The sequence below is a fragment of the Chiloscyllium plagiosum genome, chromosome 10 (genome assembly GCF_004010195.1).
Source record: "Chiloscyllium plagiosum isolate BGI_BamShark_2017 chromosome 10, ASM401019v2, whole genome shotgun sequence".
Taxonomy (NCBI): Eukaryota; Metazoa; Chordata; class Chondrichthyes; order Orectolobiformes; family Hemiscylliidae; genus Chiloscyllium; species Chiloscyllium plagiosum.
The window spans coordinates 3,747,001-3,763,013 of record NC_057719.1 but is presented as its reverse complement, the minus strand read 5'-3'; the positions used below and the strand labels follow the sequence as shown (position 1 = coordinate 3,763,013).

At 42.0% G+C, this 16,013-nt stretch overlaps 1 protein-coding gene across 1 annotated transcript in view; it reads left to right on the top strand.

Annotated features, from left to right (window-relative positions):
• LOC122553947 (cytosolic carboxypeptidase 3-like) overlaps positions 1 to 16,013 on the top strand; it is a 123,766-nt gene that overhangs the window by 35,575 nt on the left and 72,178 nt on the right. Inside the window, exons 9-12 of the mRNA XM_043698450.1 lie at positions 7,020 to 7,146; positions 10,683 to 10,783; positions 13,828 to 13,955; positions 15,375 to 15,441. Of these exons, the coding sequence (XP_043554385.1) occupies positions 7,020 to 7,146; positions 10,683 to 10,783; positions 13,828 to 13,955; positions 15,375 to 15,441 (423 nt within the window). The remainder of the gene's footprint in view (positions 1 to 7,019; positions 7,147 to 10,682; positions 10,784 to 13,827; positions 13,956 to 15,374; positions 15,442 to 16,013) is intronic.

Sequence of the window (16,013 nt, the reverse complement as noted above, 5' to 3'; positions counted from 1 at the left end):
CACCCTCCTCTCATTTATCTCTCCACCCTTCAGGCTCTCTGCCTCTATTCCTGATGAAGGGCTTTTGCCCGAAACGTCGATTTTACTGCTCCTTGGATGCTGCCTGACTTGCTGTGCTTTTCCAGCACTACTCTACTCCAGAACAGTGGTTACATTAACCCATACACCACCATGGTATAGGTCATGGCAGGATTCAAGCCCATGTTCTTAGAACATTAACCTCGGGCTCTGGATTAATAGCCCAGGTGAACGTTACCATTACACCACCTCCACTCCATCCATCCCATTGTATCCGGGCTTGGTCTTTGAAAGAACTATCAGATTAGCTCCACGCCTTGATGAACTCTCCCTCAAAATCTAATTAATTTCTTTCAGTAGTTGCGCAGAAATTTCTAAAATTGAGATAAAAGATAATATACCCAATAAAGATCAAGTCTGCAAAGATGCTGTAATTCTACCAGCCTCCACCACTTCCTCTGGCAGCTCATTCCATACACATACCACCCTCTGCGTGAACAAGTTGCCCCTTAGGTCCCTTTTATATATTTCCCCTCTGACCCTAAACCTATGCCGTCTAGTTCTGGACTCCCCCAACCAATGGAAAAGACCTTGTCTGTTCATCCTAATCATAAATTCTGTGATTTTATAAAACTCTATAAGGTCACTCCTCAGCCTCCAACGCTCCAGGGAAAACATCCCCAGCCGATTCAAACTCTCCCTATACCTCAAACCCTCCAACCCTTGCATATCCTTGTAAATCTTTTCTGAACCCTTTCAAGTTTCACAACATCCTTCCAATAGGAGGGAGACCAGAATTGCACACAATATTCCAATGTCCTCCTTGCCGCAACATGACCTCCCAACTCCTATACTCATTGCTCTGACCACTAAAGGAAAGCATACTAAATGGCTTCTCCAATATCCTATGTACCTGAGATTCCACTTTCAAGGAACTATGAACCTGCACTCCAGGCGTCTTTGTTTAGCAACACTCCCCAGGGTCTTACCACTAAGTGTATAAGTCTTGTTCTGATTTGCCGTTCCAAAATGCAACATCTCACATTTATCTAAATTAAACTCCATTTGCCACTTCTCAGTCCATTGGCCCATCTGATCAAGATCCAGTTGTACTCTGAGGTAACCTTCTTTGATGTCCATTACACCTCCAATTTTGGTGTCATCTGCAAACTTATTAACTATACATCCTATGTTCAAATCCAAATCATTTATATAAATGACGAAAATGAATATGACCTATCACCTCCATCCCCACCCCCACTCACCTATTGTACTCTATGCTACTTTCTCCCCATCCCCACTCTCCTCTCATTTATCTCTCCACCCTTCAGGCACTCTGCCTATATTCCTGATGAAGGGCTTTTGCCTGAAATGTTGATTTTACTGCTCCTCGGATGCTGCCTGAACTGCTGTGCTTTTCCAGCACCACTCCACTCCAGAGTCTGGTTTCCAGCATCTGCAGTCATTGTTTTTACCTAATGAAACCACTGTTGACTATTGTAAAAATCTCACCTGGGTCACTAATGCCCTTTAAGAAACAAAATCTGCTGTCCTTACCTGATGTGACCGACATGTGACTTGCAGCAATGTGTTTGAGTCTTAATTCATAATTTGGGATTTGTATTAAATGAAAACCGAAAGAGCTGTGGATGCTGTAAATTAGAAACACAACCAAATATTGCTGGAAAAGCACTGCGGGTCTGGCAGCTTCTGTGAAGAGAATCAGAGTTAATAGAGTTTCAGGTCTGTTGACCATTCCTCTGAATTGATGGTTGCTCGGAAAATGTGGGTTTTAGATAGAAGCTGGGGGCTGGTGGGGGTGGGGGGTGGTGGTGGTGGGATTAATAAGGAGTAAACAGTAAGTGGGGATAGAGCTCAAAGAGAGAGAAAAACAGTTGGGCAGGCAAAGGTAGCCAGGGTGAATAACTGTTAATGGGGACTGTTAGTGACTAACTATGGGTTGTGTGTAACTATGTGATTACAAGGCCTGGTGTGTGTTAGTGGTGGTGGTTGGGGGTGGGAGGGTGGGATCAGTTGGCTAGGACAGTTGACAGTTCAACCTCGAAAGTTATTGAAATCAATGTTAAGTCCCGAAGGCTGCAGGGTCTCCAACCAGAAAATGAGGTGTTCTTCCAGCTTATGCTAAGCTAAACTGGAGCACTGCAGCAAGCCTGAGACAGAGATATTGACCAGGGATCAGGGTGGTGTTTTGAAGTGGCAGGCGACTGGGAACTCAGTGTAATTTTTGCAGCCAGAATGGAGGTGTTCGACGCTTTGTTTCCCCAATATAGAGGAGATCACATTGTGAGCAGTGAATGCAGCAGACTAGATCCCAACTGTTTGCTCCAGCTCTGGAACTTCGGCCTCAGCCCCTCTCTTCCCCTTGTCCTTATCTACCATCCCACCAAGCATCCACATCCAGAAAATCATTAGTTGCCATTTCCGCTACCTCCAAAAAGATGCCACTACCAGACACACATTCCCCTCTCCTCCCTTGTCTGCCTTCTGTAGGGACTATTCCCTTCACTCCCAACAGCCCCCACATCCCCACGACACCTTCCCCTGCAATCACCGAAGGCGTAACACTTGCCCATTTACCTCCTCCCTCCTCAAGGGCCCAAATATACTTTTCAGGTGAAGTGATGCTTTACCTGCATTCACACTATATAGTCTACTGCATTCACTGCTCACAATGTGATCTCCTCTACACTGGAACATCACATTCTGCCTGCGAAAATGATGCTGAGTTTCCAGTCACGTGCCACAACACACCACCCTGACCCCGGCCAATATCTCTGCCTCAGTGCTCCAGCAAAGCTCAGTGTCAGCTGGAAGAACAATACCTGGTGTTCCGCTTGGGGACCCTTTAGCTTTTGGGACTTAATATTGATTTCAACAACTTTAGAGCTTGAACTCTCCTATGTCCGAGCCAATCGATCACCCCTGCCACCACTATACACCACTATACACCAGGCCTTGTAATCACATAGTTATGCACAACCCTTTGTTAGTCACTGACAGTCTCCATTAACAGCTATTCATCCTCCCGGCCAGATCGTTGTCCACTCCTTTGTTTGTCCAACTGTTTTTCAGCCATTACTGAATGGCAAAGCAGACTTGCCCCCCCCCCCCCCCCCCCCCCCCCCCCCCCCCCCTCCCCCCCCCGCCACCCTATCTTCTGCATGAAAACCCACCTTTCCCAGTTACCATCAGTTCTGAGGAAGGGTCACCGGACCCGAAACGTTAACTCTGATTTTTCTTCACAATTGGTAATAAATGCTGGTTTAGTTGGTCATTGCCAGACCCTATGATCAAAAGAACAGGCTTCCTGTTGTGCTCTAAGATTCTATAACTTACAAAATCTGCTCATGGCAGATTAAGAATGTCAGTAAAACCATTCAGCTCCTTGAGCCTATTCTGGGATGTGGGTGTTCTTGTACACCAGTCAGTGAAGGTAGACAGGCAGGTGCAGCAAGTCATTAGCAAAACCAAAGATATACTGGCCTTAATTGCATGAGGATTTGTACTCAGAAACATGGATGTCTTCCTGCAGTTATCAAGGACCATGGTGAGCTCACACCTGGGGTATTGTGTGCAGTTTTTGTCTCCTTACCTAAAAAAGGTTATACTTAACATAGAGGGAGTGCAGTGGAGGCTCACTCACTGCTACCAGGGCTGGTAGGGCTGTCTTATGAAGAGAGATTGGTTTGACTCTGTTACATTCACTAGAATTTTGAAGGATGAGATAGAATCAGATTTCATTGAATAAAATTCAAACAAGACTGTGTTATGGATCAGACCAAACCCCTCAAAATATATTAAGAACATAGCCTAGAACCTAACTTTTTCTTATTTTAAAGATAAATGTAAGACATTGCATTGCAGATGCAATTCAATTGGTCAAACTACTCGACTTTAAGCAAAACACACTTTAGTTTTACGCGACAGTTAAAATACAGACAAAATAAAAATAAAAGAAAATAATTGGTTTAAGTGAACTCTATTGAAATGCTTAACAAAATAATATAAAATGCACGGCTTAAAACCATAGTATCATCACAGCTGGACAGAGCAGATATAGAGAGGATGTTTCCCCTGCCTGGGGAATCTAGAACCAGGGATCACAGTTTCAGGGTATGGGTAGACCATTTAAGACTGAGATAGGGAAAAATTTCTTCACACACAAGGTAGAGGACATATGGAAGGGTGTGGAGGTCAAGTTACTGAATATACTCAAGAAAGACCATAAGACATTGGAGCAGAAATTAGGCCATTTCGGCCATCAAGTCTGCTCTGCCATTCAATCATGGCTGATAGGTTTTGGTAATTGTGACGTTATTCACTTTTTAAAAATAATAGATCAGAGTATTATTGAAATGGTGAAAGATTGCAGCGTGCTATTGTACAGAGGGACTTAGGAGTGCTCATACAAGCATCGCTAAAAGTTGATTTGGAGGTGCCACAGGTAATCAGGAAGGCAAGTGGAATATTGGCTTTCATTGCTGGAGGGATTGGAGTTAAGAGCAGGGAAATTCTGCTGCAATTGTACAAGGCATTGGTGAGGCCGCACCTGGAGTATTGTGCACAGTCCTGGTCTCCTTACTTGAGGAAGGATACACTGGCTTTGGAGGCAGTGCAGAGGAGGGTCACCAGAGCGCAGAGGTTGATTTCGGAGGTGAAGGGGTTACCCTCTGAGGACAGGTTGAGCCGCTTGGGACTGTACTCACTAGAATTTAGAAGATTGAGAGGGGATCTTATAGAAACTTATAAAGTTATGAAAGGGATAAATAAGATTGAGGCAGAAAAGCTGTTTCTGCAGGTGGGTGAGACTAGGACTAGAGTACATGGCCTCAAGATTAGGGAAAGTAGATTTAGGATAGAGATAAGGAGGAATTGCTTTTGCAGAGAGTAGTGAATCCATGGAATTCTCTGCCCAGGGAAGCAGTAGAGGCAGCTTCATTAAATATATTCAAGACCCAGTTGGATGGGTTGTTGCATAGTAGGGAAATTAAGGGTTATGGGGATAATGCAGGTCGGAGGAGCTGGGATGATGGATATATCAACCATGACCTTAATTAGTGGCAGTGCAGGCTCAACAGGCCAAATGGCCTATCCCTGCCTCTATTACTATGAAACTATGAAAACCCCATTTTCCCACTTTCTTCCTGTAACGTTTGCCCTCGGCAGTTAAGAACTTATCTTTCTCTGTTTTAAATCTACTTGATGACCTGGCCTTCACAGCCTCCTGTGGAAATAGATTCCACAGATTCACCACTCTCTGGCTAAAAACCATTTCTCCTTATTTCCTTTCTAAAAGGTTTTCCCTTTACTCTAAAGCTGTGCCCACAGATCCTAGTCTCTCCTGCTAATGGAAACAACTTCCCAACGTCCACTCTGTCCAGGCTGTTCAGTATTCTGAAAATGTCAATTAAATCTCCCGTCATCCTTCTAAACTCTATCAAGTATAGTCCCAAAGTCCTCAAATGTTCCTTAAACCTTTAATTCCTGAGATCAGAATCGAGACTGTGGTGCTGGAAAAGCACAGCAGGTCAGGCAGCATCTGAGGAGCAGGAGAATCAATGTTTCAGGCATAAGCCCTTCATCAGGAAGGGATCATCCAAGGATCATTCTCATGAACCTCCTCGAGACCTGTTCCAGGGCCAATACATCTTTCCTGAGGTATGGAGCACAAAATTGCTCACAATATACTAAACATGGTCTGACCAAAGCCTTACAAAACATCAGAGGGACCCCTGGTTTTATATTCTAGTCCTTTTGAGATGAATAATAATGTTGTATTTGCCTTCCTAAGTACTGACTCAACTGCAAGTTTACCTTTTGAGAAACCTAGACTAGGACTCCCAAGTCCCTTTGCACTTCCAATTTCTGAATTTTCTCCCCTTTTAGAAACTAGTCCATGCCTCTATTCTTCCAACCAAAGTACACAACCTCCCACTTTCCAACATTGTATTTCATCTACCTCTTCTTTGCCCACTCTCCTAACCTGTCTAAATCCTTTTGCAGCCTTCCTGCCTCCTCAATACTACCTGTCCCTCCACTGATCTTTGTATCATCTGTAAACTTAGCCAGAATGCCCTCAGTTCCTTCATCCAGATCATTAATGTATAAAGTGAAAAGTTGTGGTCCTAACACTGAGCGTTGAGGAACACCACTTGTCACCGGCTGCCATCCTGAGAAGGGACCTTTAATCCCCATTCTCTGCTTTCTGCCAGACAGCCAAGCTTCTCTCCATACCTCTAACACCATGGGCCCTTATCTTACTCAGCAGCCTCCTGTGCAATACAAAAGCCTTCTTGAAGTCCAAGTAGATAACATCCATTGGCTTTCCTGGATCTAACCTGCTTGTTGCCTCCTCAAAGAATTCTAACAGATTTGTCAGGCTTGACCTCCCTTTGATGAAACCATGCTGACTTTACCATATCTTACAATGCACTTCCAAGTATTCAGAAATCTCAACCTCCACAATGGACTTCAAAATCTTACCAAATCTGAGGTCAGGCTAATCGGCCTATCATTTCCTGTCTTTTGCCTTGCTCCCTTCTTAAACAGGGAGTTAGTGATTTTCCAGCCCTTTGGGACTCTCTGTGACTCCAGTGATCCCTGAAAGATCACAACTAAAGCTACCACTATATCTTCAGTTAGGTTCTTCAGAACTCTAGAGTGTAGCCCATCTGGTCCAGGCAATTTTTAGATTTTAAAGGCATCAGCGTATGGGATGAAAGCAGGAATGTGGCATTGAGCTAAAGGATCAGCAATGATTACATTGAATGGCAGAACAGGCTCGAAGGACTGAATGAATCATTTCTGCACTTATTTTATTTCATTGCTTATTTGAAGATGGGCAGTAATTGAGATAAATAACATGTTTCAGAATGATGCTAAAAGGTGTCAACTTCTTTGAGCAGTTAGATGTTTCTCTCTGCCAGTGACAAGTGAGTATGATTGTGACTTTTGCCCACTGACTCCCCTTTTCATTCCAGTTTTGTTTTCAAAGTTGTAAATTCCATGTGAAGCGGGCTAAGGAAGGAACAGGACGTGTGGTGGTGTGGAGGATGGGAGTCACCAACAGTTACACCCTGGAAGCAACTTTCTGTGGCTCCACATTGGGTAAGAGCAGTATATCAGAGCAGAACTACCTCAATCTGTTTATGGATTGAGAAATCAAGGGTTTGTGATCCATTGTGTTGTGGGATAATGGAGTGTGTGAAGACACAATGATAGGAGAAATGCATATATTAATATATTGATGTGTAGTCATTTTTTTACTACATTATCATAGAAGAATATTTCATTTGTCTAGAGCAGAGAGACTAAAGACTAATAGAAATCCTTAAAATTATGGAGGAGTTTGATGGGGTAGAGGAAGAGAAGGCGTTTTCATATCTAGGAGAGTCAAAAGCTCAGAGTCATAAATGTAAGATAATCACCAATAAATCCAATCAAAAATTTAAAAGAGATATCTTTACCTGAAGTGTCATTAGCAACTCATCACCATGTGAAGCCATCGTTGCAAATAGCCAGAGGTATTTAAGGGGAGGCCAGATAGATACATGCAAGAGAAAAGAATAGAGGGACATGCTGATAGTTTGAGATGAAGTAAAGTTGGAGGAGGCTCACATAAAATGCACCTAATACCAACATAGGCCTTTTGGGTTGAATGGCCTGTGTTTGTAATTGTAAATGGGAAGGCATTAGCCTAGTAGTATTATTGCTGGACTTTTAATTCCACTAACTGCTATGGCAAGATTCGAACTTGGATCCCCAGAACATTTATCTGGGTCACTGGATTGATAGAAGGAAGTGAGGCCCGCAGATACCGGAAATTCAAGGGTCGAATTGTAAATGGGAAGGCATTAGCCTAGTAGTATTATTGCTGGACTATTAATTCAGAGAGTTGAAAAGGGTGGCACTAGAAAAGCACAGCAGGTCAGGCAGCATCCGAGGAGCAGAAGAATCGACATTCCTGATGAAGAGCTTATGCCCAAAACGTCGATTCTCCTGCTCCTCGGATGCTGCCTGATCTGCTGTGCTTTTCTAGTGCCACCCTTTTCAACTCTCTGAATTAATAGTCTAGCAATAATACTACTAGGCTAATGCCTTCCCATTTACAATTCGACCCTTGAATTTCCGGTATCTGCGGGCCTCACTTCCTTCTATCAATCCAGTGACCCAGATAAATGTTCTGGGGATCCAAGTTCGAATCTTGCCATAGCAGTTAGTGGAATTTGAATTCAATAAGAATTGGCAATTAAGAATCTAATGATGACATGAATCCATTGTTGATTGTTGGAGAACACCATCTGGTTCACTAATGCCCTTTCTGGACGGAAACTGCCATCCTAATGTGAACTGGACTGCATGTTACTCCAGACCCACAACAATGTGGTTGAGTTTTAACTGCCTCCTGAGCAATTAGAGATGGATATGAAATACTAGCCTAGCTAGTGAAGCCTAATTCCTGTGAATGAACACCTTTTAAAGATACACTGGTGGAAGTAGCTATACAGTTACTTAGAGTATGATTCAATATGCAAGAGGAGTTAAAGGTAATTCAATAATTACAGGGGATTTCATATAAAATGGCAAAATCAGATTGACAACATTAGTTTGAAAAATGGGCTCATGGCATGTGACAGGTGCTTAGAATAATAATTTTGATTAGATTAGATTCCCTACAGTGTGGAAACAGGCCATTTCCAGAACCACCTGCAGGCTAGATTGCTACTGATCTGGTCTGCGTCCATAGTGTCCTGTCATTACATCTCTAAGATTTAATTCTAGAATTTTCCAACAGTAGATGTCAAACAAACTGGCATTTAACTCTCTGGTATTCTCACTCTGTCCTTTATTGAGCAACAAAATTGTCTTCACTATTTTACAAGTTATGGGGATTATTTAGAATCTGAGGGATTCTGGAAGATTACATTCTCTGCAGCTACCTCTGTACAACATTGAGACGTAATCCATCACATCCCTGGAGATTTGTTAGCTTTTAGTCCCACTAATTTCTATAGCAATTTTACTTTACTATTATTAATTATTAGATTATTAGACTCCAAGTTCCTCTTTATTTCTAGATTGTTTGTGTTTTTACTTTGAAAGCAGATGTATCTCCCTCGCTTTTCTGTGATAATTATTATTTATCCTATGTCAGTCTTTAAGGGACTGAGACTTACATGATCTGTTCTCTTCATTTTACACACTTGTAGAAACTCTTAGAATTTGGTTTTAGTTTAATTGAATTACATTCTACATTCTCTCTATTCATCAAATTTTTGTCATTCTTTCTGCATCTCTAAATTCAGCAAATCCTAAAGTTTACTAATCCTCTGGATTATGTTACAAACTCCTTTTAGAATCTAATATATCTTTGACCACTTCTGGCAACCACAGATGATCACTTTTGTGACAGAGTTTTTATTGCTTAGTGAAATATGTATTCATAGAAAATTTGTATGTTTATTAACATTTTTGGTTATGTCTTTCTACCTTTTAATCTGATTTCCCAACTGACACTACCTAATTCATTCCTTCTGTCGAACTAATTGGATTTATTTAATTTAGATTATTTAATTTTATTGGAATTAAGTGTATTATTTTGAAATTGAGTGTGAAAGTTTTTGCAATTATGATCTCTCTTCGTGGGAAATTCCCTTTATATGAGATTCCTAACAATACATAATACATTGTTAATTATGCATAACACCAGATCCATAGCAACTTAGACCCTTGTTGAGCCCAGAAAATACTATTCTAAGCAACTCTGAGTTTATCATTTTATATGAAGATTAAAATGACTGTTAACGTACGCAGGAGCCTCACAAACATATTTAATTTGCAGTCCTACTACCTGAATATATTGTGGCTTTCATCTGTCCCCCATATCCTTAGGGAAATATTTGTTTCCACCTTGGCCCAGACCACTAGGTGGTGCTTTGATCAAAGTTAAAAATCACACAACACCAGGTTATAGTCCAACAGATTTAGTTGGAAGCACACTAGCTTTCGGAGCGACGCTCCTTCATCAGGAGCGTCGCTCCGAAAGCTAGTGTGCTTCCAATTAAACCTGTTGGACTATAACCTGGTGTTGTGTGATTTTTAACTTTGTACACCCCAGTCCAACACTGGCATCTCCAAAGTGTGCTTTGATCAAGTGCGCATGGTGAGATACACGTCCCAATATATTGCAGTTCTTCTGGTGTCACTGAGTCAAAGTCCTGGGTCTCCATCCCTAATGGCAGTCTGTATTTGCCTATAGTAGAATGACTGCAGCAGTTCAACAGGAAAACTCATTATCTCAAGGGAAACGAATGATGGGCAATTAATGCTGGTCCAGCCAGTGATGCCCACATCATATGCATGAATAGAAAAAGAAACCTAACTGAGGATGTAGAAGGTGCTGGTCTTGGGGAGTCCATTCCAATTTCTTTAGCCTTGTCCCCTTAAAATCAATGATCTTGCAAGGATAGGCAGGTGCTCAATTCCAAACCTGTTTAAGGAATATTAGGTTGGTGATTCAGTTCCCAGTTGTTCCAGTTGGATTGCCAGTGAACATATGGTGGGAGCCAGTCCCCATTTCCTCCAACAAAGCAACATATTGAAAATAAGCTATTTGAATCTTGACTCTGATTGTTTCATTGCAGGGAACAGTGGGGACGTCCATTTCAATGTAAACGATCTGGAATCAGTGGGCTTTGAGTTTTGTGACACCCTGTTGGACTACTGTGATCCTGATCAGTCCAAGGTAAACTTGCAGAATGGAAATATGTTGGTGTAGCCTGCCTGTATTAATTGTATTCAAATGCTAATCTTATTCAAAGTGCCATCAGCTCTTGGCAAGCAGGACTTCTGCTGCTGAGATTCTGAATCCTGGCAAGGCCTGACTGATGCTGGCCATTTAAGTGGCTGCCCCATAAAACAGACAGGAATTTCTCACCAGTTCTCCAGTCAGTGGGTAAGAACATTCACAGTTCTATTCAATTCAGGCCCCTGTTATGGGATGAATTTTGGATCTTTTAGTTTTTCAATACATGTGGATCCATTTCATAGACTGGATACTCTGCCAAACCAGTCCAGAGACTGTGTCAGACTTTGTTTTAAAGTTTAATTTAAGGACCTTATTTGTAGAGATGGTTTGAATGATGTTAAAACAATCAAAGTAACTGCAAACATTTTAGCCTTTAATAAATTTGAAATGAGTAGAGTGTTTAATTGAGGGAAATATTCGGAGAAGGTAGCAATGGAGAGAAGGGAAATGCTTCTATTGAACCAATTGCTTCTGACTCAATGATACTGCATGGTGGCTCAGTGGTTAGCACTGCTGCCTCACAGCACCAGGATCCCAAGTTCGATTCCAGCCTTGGGTGACTATCTGTGTGGAGTTTGCACATTCTCCCCGTGTCTGCGTGGGTTTCCTCCCACAGTCCAAAAACGTGCAGGGCAGGTGAATTGGCCATGTTAAATTGCCCGTAGTGTTAGGTGCATTAGTCAGAGGGGAAATGGATCTGGGTGGGTTGCTCTTTGGAGGGTCTGTGTGGACTGGTCGGGCCGAAGGGCCTGTTTCCACACTGTAGGGAATTCAGTCAAGGTTGCAAATTCAAGTTTCACTCTACAGTCGTAAACTTGAATCCAAGCTGACTCTTCAGAAGGAGTATTGAAGGAGTACTGCACAGTGAGGTATAATCTCTTGAATTAAGCATCAAACTGAGGCCATATATACTTTCTCAGATGAATCTAGGAGATTCCATCGTATTAGTGAAGAAAGAAGAGAGGGGAACTACCTGCTCTCTGGGAAGATCCCTCAAACCAAATCACTCAGTTTATCTTGTTATTGTTTCACTGTTGCTTGTGGTGCATTTCCTGCATTACAAAAGTCACTACTCTTTTCAAAGTGCTTCATTGTCTGTTGGGGAATTTGGGATGTTGTGAGATCAAGGAAGTTGTCATAAAAATGCAACGTCTTTTTTTAAAATCAACATCTCAAATACATGGAACATTTAAGTGACAGTGTGAACACAAGGAAATGGAGAACTTACCTCTTCTGCTGAACTCACTTGTTCCTATGCTCCTGTACCTGGCATTTTCACATGATAAATGTGGTATGGCAGAAAACTTGATGTGTTGGGAGGAGAGCAAGATCAAAGACTAAAACAGTCCAATCTCCTTCCTACAATCTACACAAGTGTACATTCTGTTACTGAAAGGAAAACAAACTTGCTTTGCTCATCTCAACTCCAGATAATGAGGCCAATTTTATCATCAATATAGTAGCTCTAAGGATGTTTTGGATAAACACAGCTTGGAACATCCTATGGCTTTGTTCCACCCTGCAGAATTTTTTTTTAATCAACTAATCTATGCAGGCTTGAAAAATGGTCATCAAAGTGCCCCCCGTCCCTCAGATTGAAATCAGACTCCAGAATGTAAACTTCTTCTGATGGAAGATTATTGACCTGAAATGTTGGCTCTTGGTCTCTCTCCACAGATGTTGCCTGATCTTTTTTTGTGTTTCTTATAGAGTATTTTTGCATGGACATATCCCACACTAATAATTTCATTGTCTACCCATCTTTACATTGTGACACCTATCTAACTTCACTTACCAATATTTTTCCAATCTCAAATCCTAATATCTATTGACCTCACATTCCAACTTTTTCCCAACCTCACATCCCGACGTTTTCCCAATCTTACATCCCAACAACTACTGAACTTGCATCCCAATACATTCCCTATCTCACATCCCAAAATCTACTGACCTTACATCTCAACAGTTTTCCAATCTCACATCTCAACATCTAATGACTTCACAGTTAATATATTCTGGATTGGTGGTGCTGGAAGAGCACAGCAGTTCAGGCAGCATCCAAGGAGCTTTGAAATCAACGTTTTGGGCAAAAGCCCTTCATCAGGAATAAAGGCCTGATTGAGGGCTTTTGCCCGAAACGTCGATTTCAAAGCTCCTTGGATGCTGCCTGAACTGCTGTGCTCTTCTAGCACCACTAATCCAGAATCTGGTTTCCAGCATCTTTAGTCATTGCTTTTACCTCACAGTTAATATATGCCTAATTTCACATCTATTCCTTGGATCCCTGACTATTCATTCCAAAACCTGTCAAATCTCATATTTCACACATTCATCAACCAAACCAAGTCAAATTCACATCCCAAGTTTTTCTTTCTAACATCTATAGAACCTCAGTTCCAATATCACCAATACAAAATGTGTCCATGTTTATTTCCTGAACCCGGGTTCAATTCCAGCCTCAGGCAACTGTGTGGAGTTTGCACATTCTCCCCGTGTCTGCATGGGTTTCCTCTGGGTGCTCCAGTTTCCTCCCACAGTCCAAAGATGTGCAGGTTAAGTGAAATGGCCATGCTAAATTGCTCATAGTGTTCATGGATGTGTAGGTTAGATGCATTAGCCAGGGGTAAATATAGAGTAAAAGGGTAGGGGAATGGGTCTGGGTGGGTTACACTTCGGAGGATCAGTGTGGACTTGTTGCTCTGAAGGGCCTGTTTCTGTAATTCTATTATCCCAATATGTATGCAGTCTTGTTTTCTAGACTGCTATTTCAAATCCCAACTAACATCATATCTCCTCTACCATAACCTGTTCCCACAAGAACAATATCCATAAGCTATATCCACATTACTTTCAGCCTTTTGAAAAATACAACTTCATTAATTTTAATACCTTGTATAGAGAACAGAGTGGAGAATAAGCTGCTGACTTCATGCCCCGTCATTTAATGAAATGCATTTTTTGATTCTTTGTCTCCTCAATAGTACATCCAATGCAAAAGGCAGTTGCAGAACCAAATAAAAGAACATATTGCTGCCAAAATGGAGATGTCTGGTACAAAGTATGATTCTGATGCATCGCTGGGAGATATCCTATCCTATATCGAATCCAGGTACGCGACAATATTTTTTACTGATTATAGTAAAGGGCACCCTCTCCTTTGTTTACTGGGCATCTATCAAGTTTCCAGTGTTTCCTTGCGGACCACAGTATATTTCATATTTTCAGGGATTATAGAACACTTTAGACTATGGCCAGGTCATTGCCCAGACTGGACATTCGATTCCTCACGTTGAGTGTTCTGGGTCTTCAACTTGCCAAATCAAATATGAGCATTTCCCTCTACGTGGAGGGAATTAGTATATGAAAGCTCGATTTACACTGCTCCTGATAGTATTCAGATGTTTAAAAATAAGGACGTGCTGGAGAAACTCAGCAGGTCTGGCAGCATCAGTGGAGAGAGAGTTACCATTTGGAGTCCGCTGTGATTCTTTGCTAGGTTACCTGGAGGATAAATGACGAGGGAATAGCACAAGATAGACAAAAACATTTTGCCAAATACATGAATTGGTGCCTTAGGATCATGTTCAAGATAGACAAGTTTAGCATTTGCCTCCCCCCTCCTTCCTTACTGAGGGAATCAATGCACATATATGGGAGTACCGCTAACTGCATCAAGCAACTGACCAGACAGACTTGCTGTTTCTTCAGTGTTACTGGGTCAATATCTTGGAGCTCTCTCCCTAACAGCATGTTGGGTGCTCCACATTCCAAGGACTGCAAAACTTCGAGAACGCAGCTCACCGTCACATTCTCAAGAGCATTTAGCATGCATGGTTGCAACACCCATGTCCAATGAATATATTTTTTAAAAAGTTATCCTGTGAATTAACTGTGGGCACATTTACTGCATCACTTCCATTGCCCAATATTATGTCTGTTGAAACCTCCCGAACAGACCTGTGCAAAAAGGTGGCACAGTGGTAATATCACGGGACTAATCATGCAGACACCAAAGGCATGGGTTCAAACCCTTCCATGGCAGCTGGTAGAATTTACATTCAATTCGTAAATCTGGAATCACCACTGTGGTGGTGACCATGATAACTATCATCAATTCTTGGGAAAAAAAATCGATCCGGTCCTCTAATGCTCTGCAGGGAATGTAGTTAGGTAATACCTGCCTGTAGGTACATCCAGCTGCCATCCTCCTTGGTCTGGCCTATGTGTGATTTCAGACCCAAATGAATGTGGTTGACTCTAAAATGCCCTCTATAATTGCCGTTCAAAGGTTATCAGTAATGGGCAACAAATGCTAACTTTGCCAATGATGCCTACTTCCCATGAAAGAATAAAGAAAAGTGTGGCACTCCCTCAGTACTATATCAGTCTAGAATGCATACTCAAGTCTCTTGGGCTCACAACCTTCTGACTCAGAGATGAGAATGTTATCCGTTGAACCACGAGTGACAATGTGGAGAATGGGTTGTTGTGCTTTGTGAAATGTTTATTAGTTCTCCTCTCATTTCAGCACCACTGGTTCAAACAGTTCCGAGTCTGATGACCAGTCTTTGCATTTTGGAAGAAAGGCCCACCAGGTATGTACTGAATGGTTGGATAAGATCAGGACAGAACATAGAAATGTACAGCACAGAACAGGCCCTTTGGCCCACAATGTGGTGCCTAGGGTTAATCCTAATGTAAAGTAAAATAACTTAACTTACGCACCCCTCAACTCACTGCTATCCATGTGCATGTCCAGCAGTCACTTAAATGTCCCCAATAACTCTGCTTCCACCACCACCGCTGGCAACGCATTCCATGCACTCACAACTCTCTGGGTAAAGAACCTTCCTCTGACATCCTCTCTATACCTTTCTCCTAATATCTTAAAACTAAGACCCCTCATACCAGTCAATCCTGCCCTGGGGAAATGTCTCTGGCTATTGACTCTATGCATTTCTTTCATTATCTTGAATACCTCGATCAGGTCACCTCTCTTCCTCATTCTCTCCAGAGAGTAAAGTTTGAGCTTATTCAACCTCTCTTCATAAGGCAAGCCCTCCAGTCCAGGTAGCATCCTGGTAAACCTTCTTTGCACCCTTTCCAAAGCCTCTGTATCTTTCCTGTGGTAGGGCGACCAGAACTGGACACAATATTCCAAGTGTGG